General features: G+C 32.5%; 1 protein-coding gene across 2 annotated transcripts; it reads left to right on the forward strand.

Annotated features, from left to right (window-relative positions):
- The first annotated feature begins 957 nt into the window (after positions 1–957).
- Positions 958–19,119, forward strand: LOC130974291 (SH2 domain-containing protein A-like). 2 transcript variants are annotated; one of them, XM_057899096.1, is made up of 14 exons: positions 958–1,211; positions 2,798–2,870; positions 3,354–3,556; positions 4,412–4,603; positions 5,021–5,224; positions 5,367–5,456; positions 12,410–12,487; positions 12,587–12,754; positions 13,495–13,857; positions 15,349–15,629; positions 16,468–16,630; positions 17,440–17,789; positions 18,300–18,377; positions 18,642–19,119. In XM_057899096.1, exons 3-14 carry the CDS (start codon positions 3,410–3,412, stop codon positions 18,658–18,660), a joined length of 2,133 nt encoding a protein of 710 aa, XP_057755079.1. In that variant the 5' UTR covers positions 958–1,211; positions 2,798–2,870; positions 3,354–3,409; the 3' UTR covers positions 18,661–19,119. The 2 variants fall into 2 exon arrangements, with proteins under 2 accessions (XP_057755079.1, XP_057755080.1); XM_057899097.1 differs by having other exon boundaries at positions 12,590–12,754; positions 18,642–19,118.
- Positions 19,120–27,939: the final 8,820 nt, after the last annotated feature.

The raw sequence follows: 27,939 nt of genomic DNA on the forward strand, positions 1-27,939 counted from the left end.
TAAAGTTGTAGCGTTTGGATAAATAACTCAAAAGATATTTTTTTTTTTTACAAAAGAGAATGAATATTAAAATAACGATGATAACAAATACTTTACAATATTGAATGTTGATTTTACATAACCTAATCACTAATATTGTGTATGATATGGTAGGTGAAAATAAAAAATAAATATAAAATGTGTGTCAATGTATATTTTATTGCTATTTTTTATTTTTTATTTTTACTCCTATTAGAACTCTCTTCTCCTTTATTGAGGTCAAGAACTTGTTATAATTAACTATGAAAATAATAATAAGCTATAAAATTACATATGAAATTTCATACCACACTTGAATACAAATTTAATAATAAAAGTAGTGATAAAATGATAAAAAAAAATATGTAGAAGGAATATATGCAGTAAGTTGTTTAGATGTAATATTGTCTGAAAATGTGGTGGAGAATCAATACTTCCATCACATGTTTCATTACTTAAAAATGGTGAGACTTATAACATTGCGTGAGAATGATGGTGGAAGGTCAGTGCTTCTAACAGACTTTGTGTGAAAATGGTGATAAAGGGTCAGTATTTTTTATAGAGTCAAGAAGAAAAGTAGTTTCTTTTTGTTTTAAAATTAATTTTTTTTAAGTAATGACTTCTTGAGAAACAAGAAGTCATATATTTCTATTTTTTTAAAAAACTGCAAATTAACTTTTCGAAAAATTAAAAGCTTTTTTTAATATAATGCCAAACACATAAATTATGACTTTTCATAATCCAAAAGTAAAAAAAAGTAGCTTCTGCTACTTCCCAAACGGGCTCTTATATCTTTCTCATTGTATCATTTTGATTACCAGTAATAAGTAATAACTAATAACCCACTGATTCCGGTTCGGTTTAAAAGTCAAAACCGTCGAATGTTTCGTTTTAAAATCCTTGCTTTAAGTCCATTGTTATTCCTCTCCGTTGCAATTTGGTAACTCGTCTTCTCAATCAGTCTCTGCCTTCTCCTCCGTCTTCATCCTCTCACTCACTCACTCACTCACTCACTCATTCGGACGCTCTCCTCTCACCCGCTCTCCCTGTGACTCTGCCAAGACGCCGTCAACACAGCGCCCCTGTCTCGTACGTCCTTGTAGTCGCCGTCACGTCGTCCTCACTTCCGCTGCCTCCAGCCCTCCACGCTGTCCTCATTCCTCGCTCTCCACTGCAACCATGCCTTCGTTAGGGTTTGTCCTTCTCTCTTCACCTCATTTTAGTTTACTTAATTTTATTCTCTTAAGAAGCTAATTTTGCGCTGAATCAATTGTTTGAGAACTGAAATTAGTTTTGGTGCTAATGTATGAGGATAGTTTTGTTCTTTTGTTCCTTTTTTTAATTTTCATATAATTGTTGAGTTGTTATGTTCTGTGTTCTGATTTTTTTTTATTGTGTTAAAAACCAATAAGTAAGATATGCAAGTTAACCGTATGTCAAATTAGACGTAAGAGTATCATTGGATTATAAATATGATAAACTTAGAATATCATTGTGATATGTATGTGAAGTGTAATTACTCAAGGCTATTCTCAATTGGATAGCGTCACACCTCTCTGTAACTCAGGAGCTGAAAATGCCCGTTAGTATTGGACTATTGTCTATTGGTGGACACGTGGAGAAAGAAGTTGAAATCAAGGAGATCCGCCACAGTGCTAGGATTTGAGGATCCCACCCAGGACATGATGATTTTGTAATAGGTTGATGGTATTAATAGGAGAATAAGGTATCAGGAAGGGTGTGTTTAGTTGATGTGAATGGTCGCCCTATCCCTCTTATTTTTCTTCAATACTTCGGTTTCTTTTCTCCCTACTTACTTGAGCAATTGAGACCCAATTGGCTCTATTTCTTTTCCCTTGTAAGAAACACATCACTGATAATACTAGTACAAAGAATTACATCTTCCTTATTGCTTCCTTTTCTATTTACTTTTCTGTGTTCCTTACTTGGAGAGTGAGTATTTAATGCGTATCTAGTGAAAGAGAAAGCTGTTTGTGTACCTAGATAATTCGAATATTTATGATCAAGGTTTGATCAAGAAATTGAAAGTGTTTGATGGGCTTGCAATGTCAATTGGAAATGGCCACATTGATACTGCAGAGCTTAGAACTGAAAGTGAGCTATCATAGGTTTGGTAATCTGTTTCCTTTCTATATAAATTTTGGCAACAACAAAAAAATTTTAATTTATTTTTTAACTTGTTTATGTTTTGGGGTGATGGAGGGGAAATCAGACACTCTTTAGTGGGATTGAACTCTAATTTTATCCCTTATCTAGAAGACTAGTCAATAAGTTGGTCATTCTATGAGTTTCCCATGGATAACTAAGTTTATGATGATAATATGAACAGTTTGGATACAGAGAGTTCCATTGATGGCAACGCTGCATGGGTGAGAACTTGCTTGCCAATGGTGTACTTTTCTTTTCACAATGACTTGACAAAATTGAAAGATTAAATTATGATATTTTCCGTTGAACAAAAGAGTTGTCCTGGGATACAAATGTTCTTGACCAGTTAATTTAGTAGGGTCTTTATTAGTCTAAAGCTGTTTGATTATTTTCATCATAAGCCAAGTAAAGTAATAATTTAACCAAAATTTTGTTAGTTATTGAAGTGGTACACTTTAAGATTGGATTTTGCCTTCATAGTATACATGCTGTGTCATATGGCTGCAATTGTTGTATAATATCTACAATCATATGAAGCAACTCAATTTAGATGGTAGGGTATCAACATAATATGTGCCAACAGTCATGCTTTTTTCAATTGTACAAACAGATGGAGAAGGAAAAACTCAGATACAAGCTAGTCCAGTTACTCCAACTTCGAAAGAACTGCAACTTCTAAAAAGGTATAAGGTCACATAGTGTAGATACTTTCTTTTCTTTATATATATATATATATATATATATATATATATATATATATATATATATATATATAAATAATTAATGCAAGTTTGTAGCCACGGTCGGATTCACAACATGCATGATAAAGTCAAAACTAAGCTTGAGATAAGCTTCCAATTCAGTTGTTTTTTTTTTCCCTCTATGAATTAAGATGATCATAGAACATCAAATACATTTTGTCTCTTTAATTCTGTACCAAACCATGAAGAATATGAGGTGAGACCAACATAAATGATTCAGAATAAATTCAGTATGTTTCTTACTTGGTATGGAGCTTCAAATACTCAATTACAGAATACAATGCTAAATTTCTCTGTGACTACGAAAGAATGCTTCTACCTTGGGTTTCTTTTGTACAATCAATTAAATTTGATTAATGCATCTTCATTGACTTCAGTTTCATTAACAATTTGTCAATCAATTAGGCTACGCTTGAGAGACCAAAGTTTTATAGAGAGCAAAAACAAAAAAAGAAGAAATTATGTTCACGGATGCAATAGGGAATGCAGGGTACTCTCTGCTGAAGGATTTAAGAGCTGAAATTGAAGTGAAGGATGGAACTTTTTCTCTCTGCTTTTGGGTTTATTTGGCCAACTCAACTACATTTCCTGCTACCATTATTCAGCAGGTATGTGCTTCTTTTTTTTTTTTTGGCCTTTTTTCTCTCGTAAGAATGGCAAAAATTTCATCGCTTCTGGTTATGGCATTGTTCTTTTAGAATTGTTGTTTGTGTCATTGGTTGGTTTTTTCCTGATATGAAGGAGGGTTAAGTTAGCTCTTAAAACATTATTGATTAGTTACTTTAATTTAATGATATTTAGCTTGAAATTGTATCATTACCGTGGTGACCTTGTTTTCCTTGGCCAGTAGTTGCGAATGTAATATGATATATTCTGTTACAATTTTCTTGTATGAATCACACAAGCATAAGAAAGTTGCAAAATTTTTAACTTGCATATTTCACTGTCACTGCACATTTAAATTGTTTTGACAATTAATGTGCTAGATTAATGTGTGGTTTCTCTATATTTTATGTATTTACATCATTGGTGTTTTCTTGATGTATTCCCCTGCTATATTTGTGTGGATTGCGAATTGATCTCCGATTCCCATTCTGAGTTCAATTTTCTGCTCCCAGTTCTACTTCAAACTCTGACCACAAACCTCTTGCCCTGTGTGTATTTTTTCGGAATTTAGAATAGACCTTTGCAATTTGATATTGTTATATATGATGTACATATAAGGGTTTGAATATATTTTACTGTGCTACGTTAATATTGTGTCTTGGAGAGGTAAGAGTAAATCACTATTGGTGCTGTTACCTGAACACTTAACTCTGAGGTTGAAAACTTTCAAGTCCAGTGCTTTTGTCTAACAGTAGTGATTCTTTTCTTTTTGGTTACCATTGTGGTGTATGTTCTAAGTTTTCAGTTAGATAATTCAAGGCTTCAAGCTGAAGTTCAATGAACTAATTGGTATGCAGGTTTGCTCTGATGTTTCTGAAAGTGCTCCTTTCCTTGTTATAAATGATCACAAGAGAATTAATCTTCTACCGCTTCTTCTCTTACATGAAGAAGCTCCTGATACTGGCAATATCAATTCCTTGACGGAAGTTGCATATGCAACTGTAGATTTTGAGTTTCCATTGCAAAATTGGGTTCACATTGGATGTGAGGTATCTTCTATGATTACTTGAGGATTGTGTTGTGTCCAATATATTGCATGTTTCTTCGGTGTATAGCCTTTTCATCACTGAGCTATAACTATGACCTGCCTTTACTTATATTTTATTATTGTTAAGACATTGACCAATTTGCATTCGATGTTGTGTGTTTACTTTATTTAATTAAAACAAGAAGTAAACAAAGTTGAACAAAAAGAAAAGACTTGCAATTTCCTCAACGATAAACCTTCCCTTAAAGCACATAATAGTTAGCAAATAACAAGGCATTTTTCTTGCTTTTACTTTTGAGACACTAATCCTTTTCCACTGTCTCTCTTTTTCTCTTTAACTCCACACCCCCCCCCCCCCCCCCCCCCCCCCCGGGGCCACGATTCCACATATATGATGCAGCTATCTGTGTCATTACAGGTTTGCCCTAATCACATGAAACTACAGATTAATGGAGAGATTGTTGGAGAAAAACCGCTGTCATCAAATAAGGAACCCAGTTCAAATGATTTGAGGAAAATAGTTTTGGCAAATATTGGTGGAGATGGAAATATTTCACACGGTTATGTGTACAATTTTCAAGTTTTCCCTTCTGTTTCATCTATTAAAGATCACCATATGAAGGTGATTGGGTAATTATAATTTTGTTCCTTGAAATGGCACTATAATTTCATTTCAGTTTTGTAATTTCCATATCTCTGAGTATCTGAATTAGGCATAAAACATAAGTTGTTCCTTTCCTGACAACTCTAATGTTTGATGCCAGGATCCTCCTCTAAAGTTATCTATTGATGAGTCATCTGCCTCTGAGATTGAAGAAGAAAGTGATGGTGTTTGGAGCATTGTTGGTGGCAAGGTATGGAATATGTTTTGTTCAAGGCACTTTGTTAATCTATCTGCTGAATGTTTTGAATCATAAGAAGAATGCTCCTGTGGGAGCATGATATTTTCAGTTTGAATATCACTTGCATTATTTATGTGTCTTTTGAAAGATGCTTACAATTGTCTTAATATGGGATCTCAAATTACAATATTGATCCTAGTTTCTAGGTTGTCAATTCTATTTCCAACAATATCCTTAGAACTATCATGGGTGGCCTAACCATAAGGTAGCGTTTGGTGGAGAGACAGAGACAGAAAGACTGAGACTGAGAGACAGAGACTAAGAAACAGGGATTTAAATAAACCTCAGTATTCTGTTTGGTGCAAAATGGGAGACAGAAGTTGAAACAAGAATGAAACTCTAATTTAATTTGCACAAAGGGTAAAATTGGAATTAATTAATTGAAATGAAAGTATTTTAGGTATAAAATGTTATTAAAGTTTCAGTTTTCATCTCTAAAAATTTCAGTCCCCTGTGTCCCTACTTTTTGGAGGTACTGAAATACTGAAATTTTGGAGACAGAGACAGAAATTTTAGTACCAGTCTCTGAACTAACAAACACGATACTGAGTCTCAGTCTCTCAGTCTCTGTCTCAGTACTTGAAAACAAACACTACCTAAATGTTCATGTCATAAAATTCATAAAATAGTCATATGAATATTTCACACACCTTAGAGCAGTAGAGGAACCAAGTGAGGGAGGAAATAATAGCTGACAAGAGAAGATTAATCCACTGCCTTTTCATTACACAAGAAGAAGTAGGCTTAAGGGTAAGAAGGGAAAGAGTGAAAGAAGAGAGACTGTTGTAACTAACTTGCCACCTGGCACAAGGAGGGCAGTGCGAAAGGAGGTGAGAAAGCATGATACCGTCAGGATCAAGAGAGAGAGAGTAGGAGGAGAGTATTTGAGGAGCTAGGAATTGGAGAGGGTAGGAATTCAGTTAGAAGGAAACAAAATAGACTTGCGAGAGAGGCTGGCTTCCAAATCTCAGCCCATTGTTCCTTGTTTTCCTTTTCATTTTCTGCACTAGTTTATTCAATAATATACAGTTTAGGGTGTAATCATATTAATTCATCCCATTCAATTCTGTGTGTGTTTGTTTTTCCCTAGGTGCAGGTACTGGTTTTAGCATTGTTCCTTGTTTGTTTTTTATTTGGCTCCAAAAGAAAAAGAAGAGAGGGGGGGGGGGGGGGCAGGAGGGAGAAACTTTAAAATTGAACATAATGATGAGTATCAAACACTACGTGGGCAAGTTTGCTGAGTTGTGACAAATTTATGTTACCAAAAATTCAAATTGGATCCCAAAAACATGCATAAATGTGGGATCATTCATGGGGAGAAAAATGTCAAATGACATGAGTTGAAGTGTTTGAATATGTTATATTATCAAATGTACAAGGAATAAGCCTCTTTATAGAGGAATTATAGAAATAGAAATAACTAGAAAATAGGAAAGAAGGGAAAAATACTAACCTAAAATAAAAGAAAGATTTCTAATCATAAAATCCCTAAAATTAAGCTAAACTAAAAAAGGAAAAGATTTATAATTAATACTATTTACATAAAAGATTCATGAAAAGAATTAGGAATTTGATTTTGATTTGATCTAGTCAACACTCTTCCTCAAGCTGGCTTGAAGATATCATTCATTGACAGCTTGCTTATTATGCTATCAAAAGTCTTCTTGGGTAATCCTTTAGTTAGAACATCTGCTAATTGTTCCGCGATTGGAATATATGAGATGCATATCTGTCCTCTTTCAATCTTTTCCCTGATAAAATGCTTGTCAACTTCAACATGTTTAGTTCTATCATGCAACATTGGATTATGAGAAATGGAAATTGCAGATTTGTTGTCACAATACAACCTCATTGGTAGAGAAATGGAAACTTCTAGTTCTTGTAGGATTTTCTCTACCCATAGTGCTTCACATATTCCATGAGCCACTGCTCTAAACCCAGCTTCTGCACTACTTCGTGCCACAACACTCTGTTTTTTACTCCTCCAACTAACCAAGTTTCCACCAACAAAAGTACAATACCCAGATGTTGACCTTCTATCCATGACATTCCCAGCCCAATCCGCATTTGTATAAGCTTCTACTTGAAGATGTCCATGCTTTTAGTAGAGTAACCCTTTCCCAGACGACCTTTTCAAGTACCTTAAGATTTTAAAGACAGTATCCATGTGTTCTTGACCAGGTGAATGCATAAATTGGCTTACCATGCTCACAGCAAAGGCTATATCCGGGCGTGTATGGGATAAATAGATTAGCCTCCCTACCAACCGCTGATATCTCCTTTTGTCCATTACATTTTCTGGTTCAGCTGGCTTCGATTTCAGGTTAAGCTCTATAGGTGTTTCAGCAGGTTTACAACCAAGTAATCCCGTCTCTTTTAAAAGATCTAGGATGTACTTTCGTTAGTTCATAAAAATGCCTTCCTTAGACCTTGCAAATTCAATTCCAAGGAAGTATTTTAATGAGCCAAGTTCTTTGATTTCAAATGCTTTGACAAGCTTTTCCTTCAAGTCTTTTAGCTCCAAAAAATCATCACCTGTCGGAATAATGTCATCCACATATACAATTAAGATGACAGTTTTATTAGCTGCTGAATGTTTATAGAAAAGTGTATGGTCAGCTTGGCTGAGTATAACTAAGTTCTTTCACCACCATTCCAAGTCGTTCAAACCAGGCTCTTGGGGATTGTTTCAATCCATAGAAAGATTTCTTTAGTTTGCACACTTTATTCCTCCCTAGTTCAGTCTCAAATCCAGGTGGAAGTTTCATGAACACCTCTTTCTCTAGCTCCCCATTCAGGAAAGCATTCTTTATATCCAATTGATGTAAAGGCCAATTGTAATTTGCAGCAAGAGATAAGAGAATCCGCATAGAGCTGAATTTGGCAACTGGAGCAAAAGTCTCTCGATAGTCTACGCCATAGGTTTGTGTATATCCCCTAGCTACTAACCTAGCCTTATACCCCTCTATGCTTCCATCAGCATTGCACTTGATGGTAAAAACCCACCTGCAGCCAACCAATTTTGTATTCTGTGGCAGATCTACAATCTCCCAAGTTTCATTCTTCTTGAGTGCATGCCACTCTTCCATCACTGCTAATTTTCAGTTGGGATCATCTAGTACTTCCTCTATGTTCCTAGGCTCAAACAGATTTGTAATTTTAGAAGTAAAAGTTCGATGTTTTTGAGAGAGATTTTGGTAAGAGACATAATTAGAAATAGGATGGTTGGTGCTGGTTTTGAGTACTTTTTTGGTGCAGGTTCTGGTTTCTTCCCTAAGGGCTATTGGCAAGTTATTATTAGAAGTGACAATTTCAGATTTACCTGGAAGTTCCTGAAGTACTACAGTTGGGCTGTCTTCCGGGTTTTCAGATTGGGTTGGTGCAGAGATGATAGGTTGGTCTCTAGTCTTGGGATATTTCCGAACATAACACCGAAGTTCCTTTTCTGATTGTGGTATTTTTTTTCCTGTTTGGATTCCAACTAATTCTGGCACAATTTCAGAATTGGTTTCCAAATCTTGTTTTGCAATTGTTTCAGAATTTACTTGATTAGTGAAAGTTGCATCTTTAATATGTAAGATAGGAATGGGTAAACGTTCATACAAAAAAATTTCTTCCCTTAGACTTTCTCCCTGAAGAGAATTTTTCTGAAAAAATATTTCATGTTCCAAAAAACATCCATGCTCACATGAAATTTCTTGGTGTGTGGATTGAAACATTTATAACCCTTTTGACTTGAAAAATAGCCAATAAAAATGCATTTTTCTGCCCTTGGATCAAGTTTACTTCGATATGAAGGTGTATGTAAAAACATAGTGCAACCAAAAACTTTTAAAGGTAAGTCAGAATGCAACCTACATGCTGAAAAATTCTTTTTGAAAGTATCCAATGGTGTGCAGTAATTTAACGTCGTGTGGGCATTCGATTTATGAGATAGGCTGTTGTTAGGACAGCATCTCCCCATAAATACTTTGGAACATTACCCTCAAACATAATGGCACGTGCTACTTCAAGATGTTTATTCTTCCTTTCAGCAATGCCATTTTGTTGGAGTGTATTGGGACATGTAGATTGATGTTGAATACCTTTTTTTTGAAGAAATTCACCAATATTTTTATTAAAGTATTCAGTGCCATTATCACTTCTTACTATTAAAATTTTTGTGTCAAATTGTGTTTCTACCATTGTTGAAAAATACTGAATTGAGTTGTTATTTTCGATGGACCCCATACATCACTATGAATCAAGTGGAAAGGTTTAGATGCATGATAAGTTTGAGAGTAATAAGGAGCTCTATGGCTCTTTGAACGAATACAACTTTCACATTTAAGTAAGGAAGAATCAATATTCTTAAACAAACTTGGAAACAAATGTTTTGAGATATGGAAAACTAGGGTGTCCTAGTCTATTGTGCCAGAGCATTATTTGACATAGAACTTATACCACTAAATCCTTGAGCTATTGTATCCTCCGAGATATCCTCAAAATGATAAAGCCCATCCATCATCTTAGCACTGCCAATCATCTTCCCCGAGGTCAGGTCCTGAAAAATACCATGAGTGTCAAAGAATGTCACAACACAATTGGAATCATTGTAGATTTTACTAATAGAGAGAAGATTACAAGAAAGCTTTTGGTACATGTAGAACATTTCTTAGGTCAATATTTTTGGACAGTTTAATTGTACCTTTTCCGGCAATAGATGAAAAACTACCATCAGCAACTCTAATTTTCTCATTTTCAAAGCAAGGAGAATAAGTTTTAAATAAAGGGGAGAGACTGGTCATATGGTCAGATGCACCTGAATCGACAATCCATGGTGCATTTAAGTTTGAAGTGCAGTTAAGGAACATAGGAATACTAAAATTACCTGTTTGAGCCAAAGAACCACTAGGAGTACTAGACACAACTGGAATTTAACAGCCTTATGAGCTGCTCAACCTGTTCCTTACTCAATGATGATTTTTCAGCCTCATGAGCAGTTGGGGTAGAGCGTATTTTGGGACCAGGTTTGCTGTCTTTAAGATGTGTTGGTTTTTCATGAATCTTCCAATAGGTTTCTCGGGTGTGACGAGGTTTATTGCAGTGGTCACACCAAAGATTGGAGGGATGCTTCTGATTTGATGAACTTTTAAGTGTAGCAAGTGCCACTAAGAGTGCATTAGACTCCAAAGAAATCTGTTCAATCTTGCCTTTTCCCATCATCACAGCTCTACGAGTTTCCTCTCTTCTAACTTCAGCAAATACTTCTCCAATGGAGGATAGGATCGCTCTTCCAATAATTCTGCCACGAACTTCATCTAGCTCCACGTTAAGGCCTGCAAGAAACTGGAATATCCTCCCTTCTTCCACTGTTTGTTGGTGGTGTTTGGCATCAGCGGCTGAATTCTACTTGTAGTTATTGAAGTGGTCAAGATCCTGCCACACCCACTTCAATGTGTGGAAATATTTGGAAATATTTGGTGACATTGTCACTTCCTTGTTGAATTTCTCTAGCTTTTAGAGTAAGTTCATAAATCTGGGATTTATTCCCAAGATCAGAGTACATCTCCTTGACATTATCCTACAATTCTTTGGCAGTGGTATAGTACATGTAGTTACTGCTGATATCCTCCTCCATTGAGTTCACCAGCCATGTCATCACCATAGAATTTTCGGTATCCCACACATTATATTGCGGGTCAGTGATGTTAGGTTGGCTTTGCTCACCGGTGAGATATCCAATCTTCCCTCTTCCACTGATATACATCTGAACTTATTGAGACCACCTAAGATAGTTCAACCCATTGAGTCGAAATGTGGTGATCTGAACTGAATGGGAGTCACCACTAACTAGTACCCGTTGCTCAGATTTGAAATCTGATGGAGTAGGAATAGTGTTCTCCTTCTGTTCAAGATTAATGACTGAGGAACTGTCAGCCATAGCTATAAATCAGAGGCACAGTGCAGAGATCTTGCTCTGATACCAAGTTGAAGTGTTTGAATATGTTATATTATCAAATATACAGGGAATCAGCCTCTTTATAGAGGAATTACAGAAATAGAAATAACTAGAAAATAGGAAAGAAGGGAAAAATACTAGCCTAAAATAAAAGAAAGATTTCTAATCATAAAATCCCTAAAATTAAGCTAAACTAAAAAAGGAAAAGATTTATAATTAATTCTATTTACATAAAAGATTCATGAAAGGAATTAGGAATTTGATTTTGATTTGATCTAGTCAACAACATGTGATCTTATTCATACCTAGCAAAGTTTAGTGACATGTGATCTTTATTGATACCTAGCAAAAGTTTAGAGTGGTATGAAAATGTTTGAAGAAAACCTGTTGAGGCTCCTATTAGGAATGTGGATCAGATAAGAGTTTGGTAGCTGGACGCAGAGAGTGACCCAAGAAAACCTTGGAAGAAATTATTATCAGAGGTTACATATATATGATTTATGACAAAGTAATACGGCATCATTTAATCCATGTGGCTAACCTTAGTTATTATGAAAAGGTTAGTAGTTGTTGTATCTAGCATAAGCTTGAGTTCATGAGTGTTAACTTGATTAGTCAAAAGTGAACATTTGTCTCATAGTTATTCTAGGTTACTAAGAGACGATTAATATTTACTAGTTTTGGTTTTGGTGAAAATCTCGTGCATATGTATAATAGCACAACATTTTCCCAATGAGATAAAACAAATGTTTGCCATTTTTGTACAGCTATCTGGTCATGTAGATTGACTGCATTATTTATTGCAAGCCACTAGCATGCATAATGTTAATCTTGAAACTTCAACTGTTAATATTTACATTTTTTCTTTCCTGATAATGAACCTGTCTAGTATGGAACAAATTAATTGCTATTTTTTTTCGTTGAAACTTTGGAAACAATTTTGCCTTTCTTTATTTTGGTACAGGCATCTTGTCGTAGGAACTTCTCTTTGGACGTTGTACTATTAGATGTTTTTGGCCAACCTGTTGATAAGGAGAATGAGGTTTGTGTGCTGGTGTTAATGCTGAACAAGTTAGTGCTCTTCACTTAGAAGAGAGGGACGCTTTTTGGTATTAACATTATCCTTTGTTGATGATGTTAGCAGGTTTATGCTTCACTTTTGTATGCTGACACGCGGGCACCAGTGGAGAATACAATTGATGAAGAAGCACCCATTTTGGCTAGCTATGATGGAATTGAATTTCCTTCTTATGAAAGACCGAGTAAACTTTTACTGGGCCGTGCATCTTTTAAGCTGAAGATATCTCAGGTAAAGATATCACCACATACAATCTTGGCTTATGCTATCCCTTCTGTACATTTTCCAGCTCTTGCCCAATATTCCATTTGATAATTACATGAGAAGCAAATTTTATTTCGAGAGGAAAATACCCAATATTTTCATCAATGGGACTATCATTCATACTTATGCTAGTTGCTATCACCTAAAATGATGCCTTTATTTTTCCTGTTGCAACTGACATACACGGGCACCTGACTCATACAACAAAGTAACATGGACAAATTCCTGTAAAACATTAATGAGAAATCCCATTGCTGAACACACTACTGTCTACTATTAAAAGATACTTCTGTACATTGTATTTGAGCTGCCACATTGTTTTATCGGAAAATGGTGTTGTGCTACACTGTGAGGCAGTCTTCAAGGTGTCATGCCATGTGATTTCATAATTCGCATATGTTGTCATTCCTTTGGTTAACAGTTTGATCCCCCCCCCCCCCCCCCCCCCTTCTTCTCTCCTCTAAACTGTTGTGCATTTGAAACAGTTCTGAATTAAAATATTTAATTTGATCATATCCTGAACTAAAAAGATGGTATATGTTAGAGAGATTAATGTGATTGTACTTGCCTTGTTGACATCAATTACAATGCCATGAAATATAAGAATATGTTGACTCAAATTCAAGGTGTCATACATGACTCTCCAATTAAGTTCTGATATTCTTTGGCAGTTTGGCACCATCACTAACTATGTTTCCATTTGCCAGCTTTCATCCAAGTGTGATAACAGGTTGTTCCTCATCAAATTCTGTGTTCCAAAATTAGGAAATTATCCTTTTTTTGAGGCACTCTCCCGTCCAATTCGATGCATCTCCAGGAGTCGTAATACCCGATTGTCTACCCTGGTGTGGAAAAGGTCACCTGGTCTTGCTAAGCATAATTTAATGCAATCTTCAGGAATGGATGATGCATCCTTTGAACATCAGCATCCTGTTTGTGAGGCAAAATCTAATCCATTAACGAAGCGATTCAGATTTGGACATGACAAGATATCTGTATCAGTGAAGGCTGACACCAACGTAGAGCAACCTGACGAGGAATGTAATTCTCATGCCCGGACTACTAATCAGGTGGCTTGTCTGTTTCCTTTGTCAATCTAAGCCTATTTAGCGACCTCTAAAAACCAAACATCTGTGTGCAATGGGCCTAGATTTTGGATAAATGTTGCTTGATAATCAAGAAAATTGTTTTGGACCAATTTTTAATTAGGACAATTTTAAGTTAAAATTAATTCATAACCAACAATCAACCAAATTATTTTGTCGCTGACAAAAATGCCTCCAATTTTGTTATCGACAAAAATATCCTTAAATTATTTAAAAATGTGACAAAAATACACACTCGTGAATTAAAACATCGTTAAAGGAAAACAGTGATGTGGCAAACGGAGTTTCATATATGACATGTGAAACTCTGACATTAACAAATGAGTCACGTCACGATTTTCTGTTAACGGAGTAGGTTTCTAATTGCGGTTGAGCATTTTTGGCACGTTTTCAAATTATTTGAGGATATTTTTATCGATAACAAAATTCGGTAACATTTTTGTCAGCATCAAGATATTTCGGGTGCAATTTTGCTGGTTTACCCAAACCAATTTTAAGTTATTTCTAGTGTAAACTACAAAATTCATACCCAATTTTCGAAGATGCTTATAAAAAAATCTCACTTTTGTTAAGGACAAAAATGTCCTCAAAAGATTTTGAAACGCAACAAAATATCCAACGTTAAATATATATTCTCAAAAAGTGCTTTAGAAATTGGATTTTGATGCGGCTTTTTGCAAGTATGATTAGAAAAGCGAGACCATTTTATCCTTTAAATTTGATAATTTTATTCTAAGTAGATTTTTTTGCGATTCTTTTTTATAAATGACCAATAACACTTTTAAAAAATATTTTTTTTTTCTAGAAATCGAATTATTATCCGATTTTTTGTGTGTATACTTTCTCAATAGTTATTCAAATATTCCTACAAATTTGGATCAAATGCATAAGCGGTTTGTCAAATACAAAAGTCGTTTGCTACTTATAAAAAAATGATATTATTTTTGGTTATTTTTGTTGCGTTTTATAATATTTTAAGGACATTTTTGTCGTTTTAAAAAATGAGGGTTATTTTTGTCAGCGTTTCCAAAAATCTGGTGCGATTTTGGTTGTTTATCCTTATCTCTATCTAATAATTTTTTATTTATTATTATTATAATATTTTTTTCCGTTGACAACAAGCTATATATTCTCTTATCCTCCAAAACATTTTTGAAACAATCTATATATTCTCTTATTCTCCAAAACATTTTGAAAAATGACCTAAATGTGCTTCTAAATTTGGTTTATACTGATACAACTTCATTGAAAAAAAAAAAAGTTATTGAAAAATAGACACTAGGAAGTTTAGGTGATTTTTCTTTTAATTATCTCTTTAGGATATTTGTCTTAAATTGTCTCTTTTGGATAGTTGTCTTAAAATCGTGTGTGAGATTTATCTTAAATAGCTCTTTTCTTAATGTGATTTTCCTTTTACTAATTATTGAATATCACGGCAAATTTACTGTGAATTAGGTTGAGAATGGGCTTACAACTGGCTTGTATGGCACACCTGCTAACTACGAGGCATATGAGACTCTGTCTGATTCAGAGAGTATAGGGGAGAGAAATTCACCTTCAAATAATGTGGCAAGTAGAAGATATCCAATATCTGACATGACTGTTTTTAAGTACTGCTTGGCTGGCTTGGCTGAGAGATCGCTGATGCTTAAGGAGATTGCATCCTTGGCCTCAAAGAAAGAAATTTCAGAGTTGGCCCATCATGTGTCACTTTATTCAGGATGTTCACACCATGGGTAAGGTTATTATTGATGTAGTGTTATATAATTGCATTAGTACCCCTTACCTTAACTCAGCTTTGAGTTGCTGGACGTGCGCTCTTGTTTCTGACGCAAAGTAGGAGCTTCTCCCACGCTTGCCATGAAAATTTGCAATTAACCACTAGTGTGAAATTCGTATGCACTTGAGATTTCATTGTGGAGAGCATCTTAAGAGGCTGAATAGCAAACCGATCGATGAGGCTGAAGAGACGATTGCTCTTGATCGCAGAGAGAATTTGGCTGCGCCAGAGAAAGTTTCGATCACCAAGTCGGAGAGAACGATTGGGAAGAGGACACAGAGGCAGATGAGGAGGATCAGTCGGTGTTGGCGGATTCATTAGCAGAGGCGATGGAGGAGAATCGATGCTTTTGCAATCAGAAGCTCTTGATACCATAATAGAGTTTGAGAATTCAAAGAAGAGAAAGGTGAAAGAGGGAGGGAGAGGGAGAGAGAGTACTGAACCAGTACTTATATACACAAGTGAGAAAAGAGTGTTCAGCACACTAGTTGAAGAGGGTAGAGAAGTCCTTACATACTTTAGTTAGGGGCTGTTAGGGAATCTATCCTACCTGGCAATTGTATAATTGCCTTAACAGCTTCTAGACTCTTGTAGATTCTTTACTCAGCTCACTCTATTAAAATTGATCTTTCTTTCCTAACAGATTGTATTCCGGCATTCTTCTATCCATGTATTTTGACTTTCTAAACAAAGTGTACCAATTTTCTTCTAGTATTATTCAACATAATCGCTTGTCTTTATTGTAATTTATCATGCCTATTCCTTTTTAACTACTTGCTTGATCTGTAAATCAGAAATCAAATATTAATTGCCAAAAAATTGGTGGAAGATGGAACTAATCTTTGGAAGGTGATGTCTCCAAACAACAACCACGTTCCTTGGGAGAGTGCAGTATATGAGATTGAAGAGCAATTCATGAAGATTGCTTCTTGCAGTTCGCGATCTCTCTCACATCAGGTCGTTTCTTTTGTTACTGCCCATGAAATCACTTACAGTTGTGATAACATGTTGCTGCTGTTTACTTTCAACTATTTTAGATGATATTTCTGTTTCAAGGAATTCATGAAGCAAACTATGAATACGAATGGTAAATGAAGGGAATGGATCCTCTCAATTTTTTTTCTCAATTGTTTGGTTAAGTGTGATCTTTCATCTTACATTCTTTAAGTGGGACCAAGAGAAAACATATAAGAGAAGATATTGGATGGTAAAAGATCATACTTTACCAAACAATCGAGGATAAAAAATTGAAAGGATCCACTCCCGTAAATGAAAACCTAAATCTATTTTCGAAATTCTAAAACCAAAATAAGCATATGCATGATATTTGAGCTCTTGCAGAAGCAATAAGAATTTTCATAAAATATGTATAGATTATTATACTTAAATTACTATGAAGGAATGTTGCTGTCATTGTTTTGTCATACTTCTTGCTGCTTTAAACCATATTAACTTTCTCTCCAATTGTTGCTTTCGTTTGTAAATCTTTTGTGCAGCAAAGATATGTAATTGGCATTATGGGGGCATGTCATCAGTTTTTCACATTTTGGTTCCAAAACCGTGAAATCCTATAAATAATATATGTCCAAGTATTCTAGGTTTTTGCATTATCCTCTTTATTGAAAATTATTGCCATATTGGGCTAATATCTTATGGTAGAGCTAGGCCTTTCCAGTTCTGTGCACTGAAAAATTAGAAAGAGATATGAGTTATTAGCGGTCATTTTTTGTTTTTACTTTTTCTAAGAAATTTTATAATTGTTGCAGGACCTAGAGCTTCTAAGAGTTATTGCTGGATGTCAAGAGTATTTAGCCCAAGAAAACTTTGAGAAGTTATGGTGCTGGTTGTACCCTGTGGCTTACATAATTTCAAAGGAGCGGATAAACCCTATCTGGAATTCTACATCACCTAAGTGGATAGAAGGATTCATAACTAAGGAGGAAGCAGAAGCTTCGCTTCAAGGTCCCACAGGACTTCAAGAACCAGGTACATTTGTATTGAGATTCCCCACCTCAAGAAGCTGGCCCCACCCAGATGCAGGTAGCCTAATTGTCACATATGTTGGCAATGATTACAAACTTCACCACAGGCTACTTTCGGTGGATCGTGTTTTTGGGTAAGCTTTAGTTCTTGATTCTATGCTATGTAACTGAACTTTTGTTGGCATGTTTCTAAAGCTTGCGAAAATTCGTTAGATTAATACTCAGTAGGGAAGTTTGGGGTAGATTTGATGGATTCCCATTTAAGAGGGAAACTTATGGACCTGACCATAACAATTATGTGTGGTTGGTTTTCATTTCCATGCATTTTCATTCTGTTGCTCATTTATGCCGAGTATTCGAAATCAGTGGCTGAATTTACTTGGTACAAGGGTGCCTTGAAATTTACAATGCATTTTCAACATTTCCATGATAAATATGAACTATACTTAAGCCTCAATTTGGTCCTAATACCTATTACTGGAATTAGAAATCACCAAGAATTAATGTTTGTGCAAAAATGACTAGATAGCGAGGATATTCAACGGATCACTTAACTTTCCCAAAACTCGCATGTTTGCACATACAACTTATAACTGCTACTATTTCATTAATGACAGAAATTACATACCTTGTGATTATTGCAGCTCTGGTGATAAAGGAATCGACATGAAGCCACTCCAAGCTATGCTACTGGAAGAACCTGAGTTGACTCGATTGGGAAGGCAAGTTATAAAGCATTCTTCATAAGTTGAGGGTACTGGAAATATTTTTTTCGACAAAATAGTCCTTGAATAAAAGAAAGGCATTCGTGATCTTTGGGAGGAGGACACGTGCCTTTTCTTATTGAGGGGTTATTCTGTCAAAATTATAATTTTTCGGGGGCCAGGGGGCCAAGATAGTGGTTTGTCCCGTTATTCATTATTATATAATTATGTTTTAAACTTTCGTCAAGATTATCATTATTCAAATCACTTGCAACTGTTCAGGATAATAAGAGGCCATTAGGATCGGTAGAACTGTACAGAATTCCCTTCACCACCCAGTTGAGTTCCTTTGAAGGTTGTCTATGAGTGATAGACTCAGAGAAGATGCGGCTTCTTGTGGTTGATTTACGATAGAATGTTTTCCATCCAGCATATATGTATATAATTTAAGATTTTAGCTATGATATTTTCAACTTTAGCAGCTGTTGATCGTTGAACTGAATTTATTCATATGTAACCACCACCACGATTCATAGCATTGTTTTTCATGTGCAGTTGGCTTCAATAGCCATCTTGCTCATTGATAACGCAATGATTCTATTGATTTTTCTAGTGAAAAAAAACTAACCCGTTAACTAGGTTTTTACTTGAACTTCAAAGGAAGATGCAAGTCGTAATTCATAGAACCGTAACAGATCATAAATGCCATTCACCTTTTGTAAATAGAGGAGTGCTAGGGGATCAACAACTTTTGTATTTTGTAATCATTAATTAGTCATTAATAGTATTTTTAATGGTGTGAGATTACATCTAATGGTGAGAGATCACTTACTTTTCTTTTGATGGTTAAGTACTAATCACAAAATACAAAAGTTGCTGGCTTTCTAGACTTTTCCTTGTAAATATATATTACATCACAATTTAGAATGAATTAAAACTAAATCATACGTAACCTAAAAATAGATTTCATAATTCAAATCTAACGTAAGTAAATTTTACAAATTCATAAATTTTAAATTCTTAAATAAAAAATGTTACATATTTACTAAAAATCAATTTTTCTGTATTTGTGTATTTTTTTTCCACACAATTTTCAATTAAATAATCAATTATAAGAATTATCAAATCTAGTAGAATAATTATATCTAGTTATAATAGTATAATAAAAAGGTGCCATCTACTGTGAAGATGCATCTTTACAGATTTTTGTCTTTTATGGCAAAAAAGCGTGTCACTAAAAAGTGTTGCTTAAAAGAAAAGTGTTACTTTTGAATCGTTACTTTGGCTCTGATACCAATTTTTCTAATGGATTTCTTAATGCAAAATTTTGAAATATTTTTCTTGGGTTGGGTTTGCACTATTAAAATCTTCTATTTCTTTTAACAACTTTTCTATTTCTCTTGATATGCTTTCTATACAATTTTTACAGAATTGTTCTACTTCTTCTCTATTTCTTGTGTAAATATTACTATTCTGTAATCTTACTTCATAATATCTTTTTTGACTTTTCTGAAAATCTAAATCATTTTTTAATTCTTGTAGTGTTTGATTTGCTAAACCAGGCATTTTATATGCTTCTTAAATTATAGAATTTTGTAAGGGTGATGAAGGAACTTGTAATTCTTGTTCAGATTCAATTTGTACTTGTTCTAGGGGTTCAACCTGTAGAGGTTGCATTACTTGAATATTTTGAACATGTAATCTTGATTCTAAAGCTTGTAATGCAATCATGCTTTGAATATGAAGATAATGTAGTCTTCGATTACGAAAAATACGTTTATTCTTAATACTTTCTTTTAGTTTTTTAACTGTTTTCTTGGTTTTTATATGTTGTAAAAGTTTTCTTGTTTTAATTATTTTTTTAGTTATCTTTTTTATTTCTACTTCCAATTCTGAAGATTCAATTGTTAGTCTTTTTATTTTCATGGCTATAGCCAAAAACCTTGTTTTCATATTTCTTTTAGCAGTTTTTAAGGAAATAAGTCTTTTTTGGAAATCTTTCATATTGAAATTTCAGCATCTTCTGCCATAGATTCATGATTATTTTCTAAAGATTCTATTATTTTTTCTAATTCTTCAACCTCCTTTTTTAAATTATTATATATCATAAGTAGTGTCTCAAAAGCCTTTTGATTTATTGTAGAAAACCTTAGGTATTTTAAACGTTTTTCTCTTTCAAAGAGTTCTTGTTTCTTATCTTGATAAGACACGTATATTTCTTCTTTATTTATTGTCATAATTTATTATTTAGAGTTTCATTTAACTTTTCAATTCTTTTTGTTAATTCCTTTATTTCAGAATCTTTTTCTTCAACTTTTAAATGAGATAAACTTAGAGGGCTGTTAATTTTAGATTCTCTTATTCTAAAACTAGATGATGAAAATGAATTTCTTGATGGTTGTTTTAATAACAAAACTGGGCTTTCAATAGCTTTATTTCTTGGAATTTCTGTTTTTACAAACTTTTGAAATAGTTCATCGACATAAATTCTTTCTTTATCTTTGAAGTCTATACTATGATGACTATTTGTCAGTGCATAATTAATTGCATATGTGATAGAAAATGGTTCATCATTTTGTTCCATTAAATCTATTTTATGGAATTTATAAGCCAAACTTAAAGATCTTCCGAGGTTTTCAGTTGATAAAGGAATAGCGTATCCAATATGAGCATTAAATTTAACATTTACATTTGCCAAGTTACCATGGATTATTCCAATTATTTGGTCTCTAGGATTAGTGATTCTTTTATCACAAATTGCCAGACTTATTGGAGAATTAATTCCTTTCATATATGTGGATTTAACTAAAACTTGAATAGTACTAATATGAATCCATCCAATCTTAGATCTTTTTTGTTGATCTCTAATTTTTCCAATTTGTTTATTTACGTCTTGTTCATTTATCAGAGCTATTTCAAGTTCTCCATTTGCGGATTGTATTTTTATTGGGGTTTCAATTTGAATTTTTCCATAATATATTATATTTTTTCTATTAAAAATTTCTTTTAAAAAGCTTTGTTTAAAATTCTCATTTGCTTTAAGATCTAGTTCTGATTTTAAAATAGCTTGTTTTTCATTATCAAGTAAAGCAGTTATTTTATAATAATCAGATTCTTCAGTTATTTCCAAGTCTTCTAAATGATTCATAATATAAAAAGATTGAGATGAAGATGTACCTTTCTGGAGATGAACTTTTATTTAATGTTATTTTACAATAGGTGTTTTTCTCCAGAGGGGAGATTTTACAAATTAACTCCAGAGGGGAGTTTAGAATTATTTTTCTAATGACTTTGGTGATCAGACTTCAGAATCGCCTTGGCTTCTTCCTCTTTGCCCTCCTGGCTTGTGAGTACTTCTAGCCTCCTGCTTTCGGATTTCTGATTCATTGTGTTGACAATGAACTCCATTCTCTTGTCAATGTATCTGCAATAATATTTTTATTTCCTTTAATGTACTCGATTTTTATCGGATATTGTAATAAAAACATTTGCCATCTTACCAGACGACCCTGATTATAATCAGATTGTAAATTATATCTAATAAAACCTGTTAAATAACTTGAGTCTGTTCGTAATGTAAATTTCTTTGGAAGCAGATCAATCCTCCATTTCTTAATAGTTTTTATTGCTGCTAGAGTTTCTTTTTCATGGGTAGTATACCTCTGTTCTGTTGGTGTAAATGTTCCAGAAATATATCTGCATAGTAATTCCTTTGAGGAATGTTTAGAATCTAGTGATTCTTTTTCTTTGTTCAAGCTTTTTTCAGCTTTTTTAGCTTTCAGACAGCCTGACCAGGTCTTGTCTGAAGCATCTGTTTCTACTATTAAATAGTCATCTTCTTTTGGAATATAAAGTTCTGGAAGATTTTTACAAAGTTCTTTAATTTTTTGAATCTGCAGGCTATCCTTTTCTTCCCATTTCCAAATCTTTTTTATACTTATTTTTGAAAATAAGTTTTTAGTATAATCTGTTATATTCTTTAAAAATCCTTGATCAGAAATATAATTTATGCATCCTAAAAATCTTTGTAATTGTTTTCTATCTTCCATTTTATCAGGAAATAAATTTACTTTTTCTAATACATTTGGTTGAAGTTTTAACTTCCCTTCAGTAGATAGAATTAATCCAAGAAATTCTATTTCTTGTTTTGCTAACTTAGCTTTCTTTTTACTAAGGACTAAACCTTTTTCCTTACATCTTTCTAAGACAATTAGTAATTTTTGAAGATGATCTTCTTTATCTTGTTTTGTAAAAATTAATATATCATCAATGTAAACTAGAACAAAATCATTTAAATCTTTTAAATTTTCTTCCATGAATCTCTGATAAATACCTGGAGCTTGTTTTAGCCCAAATGGTAGGACATTCCATTCGTAGAGTAATACTCCTGTTAATTCTTTTGTTGGACAAGTAAAAGCAGTTAATTTCTTTGTTTCTTCGTCTAAACGAAGTTGCCAATATCCTGATTTCGCATCGAGCGATGAAAACCAAGTTGCTCCTTTGATTTTTTCTAGAATGGAATCCTTTCTTGGGAGCTTATGAGCATCACCTATGGTTGCTTCATTCATTTTTTTATAATTAATAACCATTCTTCGTTTTCCTCTTTTAATTTCGTTATTGTTTTCAACATAGAAAGCTGGGGCCGCATGAGGGCTTTTACTTAGTCTTATAATTCCTTTATCCAAAAGATCCTTACATTCAGATGAAAATTCTTCCTTATCTCTAGCTGAATAGGGAATTCTATTTGGAACATTTATTTCCCTTGTAGGAACTTTTAGCTTAATGCTTATTAATTCTCTGTTTGTATTTTTAATATCTAGAGGATTTTCAGCACAAACTTCATTTAAAAGTTCTTCTATTTTGATTTCAAGATCATTTTTTGGACTTTTTATCTGGAAATATAAGTTCAAATAACATTCTTCTAGAATTGAAAATATTTTGAATTTTAAAATTTCGTTTATAGTAGTAGTTGGGATTTTTATTAATTTTGCCCTTTGATTTAAAGAGGAATCATATGGAGCTTTTAAAACTATATATGTTAATTCTTGGATAAAAGGGTGATATAGTTTTAGGAAATTATTTCCTATAATTAAATCTATTCCAGATTCTAATTTATATATAGATGAAACAATGAATCTATAATTTTGAATGAAAATTTCCACCATTTCTGCTTTTAAATTAACTTTGTGTATAGATTTATCGGCTATTCTAATTCTTAGTGGATTTTCTAATTTTTTCCAGTTAAGTCTTATATTTGAACTTGCAAAACATTTTGTTGCTCCTGTGTCTATGAAGGCATTAATAAATTTTTCTGTAATTTTTACAGTAATAAACGTAGCACTATTACTCAGTTCCTGAGTTTGTTTCTGAGTCTGTTTCTGAGACATATTCAAAAATATATTTTAGTTCATCATCAGATTCTTCTAGAGGTTCCATAAAACAAGTTTTTGCAACTTCCAATTGTTTAGTTAGGTCTTTTTTATCCTTCTTTTTTGGACATTTATTAGCATAATGTCCTTCTTCTTGACAATACCAACATTTACAGTTTTCTTTTTTATTTGGGCAATAGTTCTTTTGTTTTTTATTGATACTTCTTTCTCTAAAATATCTCTTTTTTCTCCAATCTGGATAATATTTTCTTTTTCTAAAGTGATATTTTCTTTTTCTTTGGATATTTTTATAAGGATGATATTTTCGAATATTTTTATTAGAACCATATTTTTGAGGAATTTCTTCATTATCTTGACAACAAATTCTAATTATATTGTTAAACCTTTTCTGAGTAGCTTCTTGCATACAGCGTTCTTTTATTTCCTCTCTTATAGCAAGAGTTGCTCCACCGAAATTATTTTCAATAGTTTTATTATTTATTTCTCTTATAAATCTTCCCATAATTTTTTCATTAGCAGGATATGGAAGTTTTGTGATATACATGTCGAGATAATGATTTTTGTCTTCTTCTTTTAATTTATAATAATATATTCTATATTCACAAATATAGGATTCTATATAGCAAAGATCAAATATCTGAATATTGGCCAAATGATTTTTTGCTTCTAAATACTCTCTTTCAGAAATTTCGTTTCCATGATCTATGACATTTTTTCCAAAAAACTCTTTGTATAGAACCCTCATTATATATGCTATTTTATCATAAGCTGTTGTTTTTTCAGCTAATTCTTTTATTATTTTATTATCTATTGTTAACATGTAATTTCTTATAGTTCCTTTAGTGTGGAATCCTATGAAATTCCAAATATCCATTTCAGATAATTCATTTAATTTTGGGTTTGTATAAGCTTCTAATAGAAAAGAGTTCATCCAATCTTCAAAAATTTCTTTTTCATTCTTTTTACAATCTAGATCAAGCATTCTTTCTCCTTCTAGATCTTGAATTTTAGGAATGTATTTAGATGGTATTTTAGTGTATTTCGAATTTTTTCTTATAAAACCTTTTTTGAAGGCATAATTTTCAAAACCTGTTTCCCATTTAAATTGGGTTTGATTATTATTCCCAGATGTTCCAGCTTCATCTTTTACTTGTACTGGATGTACTGGTTCTTCATCACTCGAATAGTCTAAAACATATTCTTCTCTTTCAGAAAACTCTGGTTCTTCTTTAATTTGAAAACCTTGTTCCATAAAATTGTCTTCTTGAGCCATTTTTAATTGTTTAAAAAGCATTGTAACTTCTTCTAATTTTTCATCAATATTCATAATTTTAGAGGTGGTCTAATCTTTAGATTTGTTATATCAATTTTATTTTGGGCTTCTTCTTTTTTAGGAATTTCTTTTTGAAAATGTTTATCAAGCATCTGTTCAATTTTATCTATTATATTAAGTTCTTCTTTTTCTTTATTTTTCTGAAATTTTATAGAAACTAATATTTCTTCAAGCATGTCTATTATAGAATTTAATTGTGGATTAAAAGTATGATGAAGATGGGGATAATTGTCTCCATGAAAACATTTTTTAGAAACTCCATGTGAAATATAAGTTTTTTCAGGTTTTTGAAGACCTTCAATAAAACTTATAGTAAAATAAAGATTTTGAGAAAAATCATTTTGTATTGATTTTAAGAATTTGGTGTCATTACAATTAACATTAGTTAAGATCATTAGTTTTTGATCTATTAATTTTGATAAATTAATTATTTCTTCTCTTAAATCTTCTAATTTACTAGTTTTTTCCATTAGGTGACGCTTTTCTTTGTAAAAAGCAACAGTTTTAAGTTAAAAGTGTGGCTTTTGAATGAGTGGTTCAGATTTTGCCACATAGCACATCTTTAAAACAACATCTTTACCATATATTTCACCTAATAAAAAAGGTTGTATGAGATGTCAAATATATATGTTTGTATATGGTAATCATTTTTTGTGTATATCAACATTATTGATTTTTTATAATATGTTTGAAACAATAATATTATCCGTAATATTGCTTGTATTAACACTCTGATTGAACTCTCATAACTTTCAGTCTCATCTTTTGCCTTCTTTCATCTTCTGCTAGTGCCACCTTTTTTACCACCACAATTACTCCTCTAACCTCCTTCACAACAATAGAACTCTTCCATTACGAGGGTGGCAAAGATTTACTACAAAAAAGATGGACTGAATCGTGCAAGGTCAAGTAAGTGAACCATGAATGCCTATGCCTAAGTCTTTGCACTTATATGCACGGAATCATCTTAGGATCAAGTTTTAGAGATTTTCCAACATGTTGATTTAAATAAGGGTTTAGCTCACCTATGCTTTTAAGACACATGATAAAGTTACAAATTAAGAAAGTCTTTATAAAAAATAATATAAAATTTAAATTCTTAATAATATTTGTTGTATATTTATATATATTTTTTTAAATTTTATAATTTGGGGTTAGATTTCTTCATATCTCATGAAGATTAATATTCTTAATTTAAGTTTTATGGTTTGAAAAAAGGACAAAGGGATGCACAATCATCTCACATCAATATATGATTCGAAAAAAAAATCGCACTTAAAGAGGATAATGTATGTAGTCTAACCTGATAATTATACTCGTGACTGTTTTTATGGCTTGATCCCAAGTTAAAATTAATTTAGAGATTTAAATTTTAAATTAAATGTTAATAATATAAATTTAAGGATAATAAATTAATTTAAGAATTTAAAAAATGCTGGACCAATTTTAATTATGTGGCACTTAACTTAATACATGTAATTTTTTAATGGTGGCACGCAAGTAACAAGATTACACCAAATCATTTTAAATACAACGGTGGTCTAACAACAACCGCTTATTGTTTTGTCTCATTTTTCGTGCTCATTGGTTTCTTTTATTCATTTAAATCCTCACAAACAGTCGAATTCAAATTTCTTTTATCCATTCCTCTATAATCACCCAAAAATGCAAAAACTAATTAAATGGTACGTAGGATTATGCTATTAGTTTACAATGAATCTAGCAATGCAACTGAAAAATATATAAACTAATATTTAGTGAAAAGAATTTCAGTATTTGTTAACTTCACACTAACAATGTGAACAATAGATATATCAGATGTTTATTTTACTAGATGTGTAAATGATTATTCTAATATTAAACTTTAGGTGAATAATTTGGAGATGTAGTATATTTTTATTTTATTGATAATTATTCGTGTTATTAAAAAAAAATCATTAGTTACCTATCATAACCCAACATATAATTGTCTTCTTTTTCTAGTAAGCTACATACATCCACTTTAACAAACCAGTGTGATGAATCTCTAAAAAGTTTTGCTTGTTGCACAAAGCCTAAATTTTTAGTTCTCAAAGGGAAATTATGTTTTTATGTGTGTGTACTCCAGTACAAGTTAGTTCAGTATCATGATCATGAAAAATGAGAGTCAAAATTCCCACCAAACACAGAACTGACCATACAAGGAGTTTGTCATATCGCTCTACCCACTGAAACTTCAGCTGACTAGCTCCATAGAATGAGAGTGTTACTAGTGAAATCATCAGTTATTGTACTATAAATAAAATGGAAATGAATCCTTTCCATTTTTTTTATTGGAGAGAATAAAGTGTGATCTCTCACCTTTAGTTCTATAAATGAGACCAGAAATTAATAAGAGAGAGAACAATGAATTGTGAAATCACACACTGAACATTATCCAGTTTTTTCCCATTGAAGATGATTCACTCCCAAATAAAATTTAGCATGTGTTAAGCTTTGTAATAATTCAAAATTGCTAAAACTAAAACTTTCATAACCTTTTTTTATTAGGTTTAATTATTTTATTAGTCTTTATAATTTCACCTAATTTTTAATTAAATCTTTATAATTTTTAAAATTTTGTAATTAGATAATTTTCATGTCAAAAATGTTAAAATTAATAGAATATCTCTTCTAAAATATATGCGGTCAAAAATTTAATTAGATTTTTAATTATAAATATCTTTAATTTACAAAAAAAATAGCCAATTAATTCTAATATTTTTTACACTAAAAATGATCTAATTTAAAATTAAAAATAATATAGAAATCTAATTTAAAAAATAAAAATTTAATTACAAATTTAATAAAACTATAGTACTAAAAGAATTAAGACCCT

Source organism: Arachis stenosperma, chromosome 4 (genome assembly GCF_014773155.1).
Source record: "Arachis stenosperma cultivar V10309 chromosome 4, arast.V10309.gnm1.PFL2, whole genome shotgun sequence".
Classification (NCBI taxonomy): domain Eukaryota; kingdom Viridiplantae; phylum Streptophyta; class Magnoliopsida; order Fabales; family Fabaceae; genus Arachis; species Arachis stenosperma.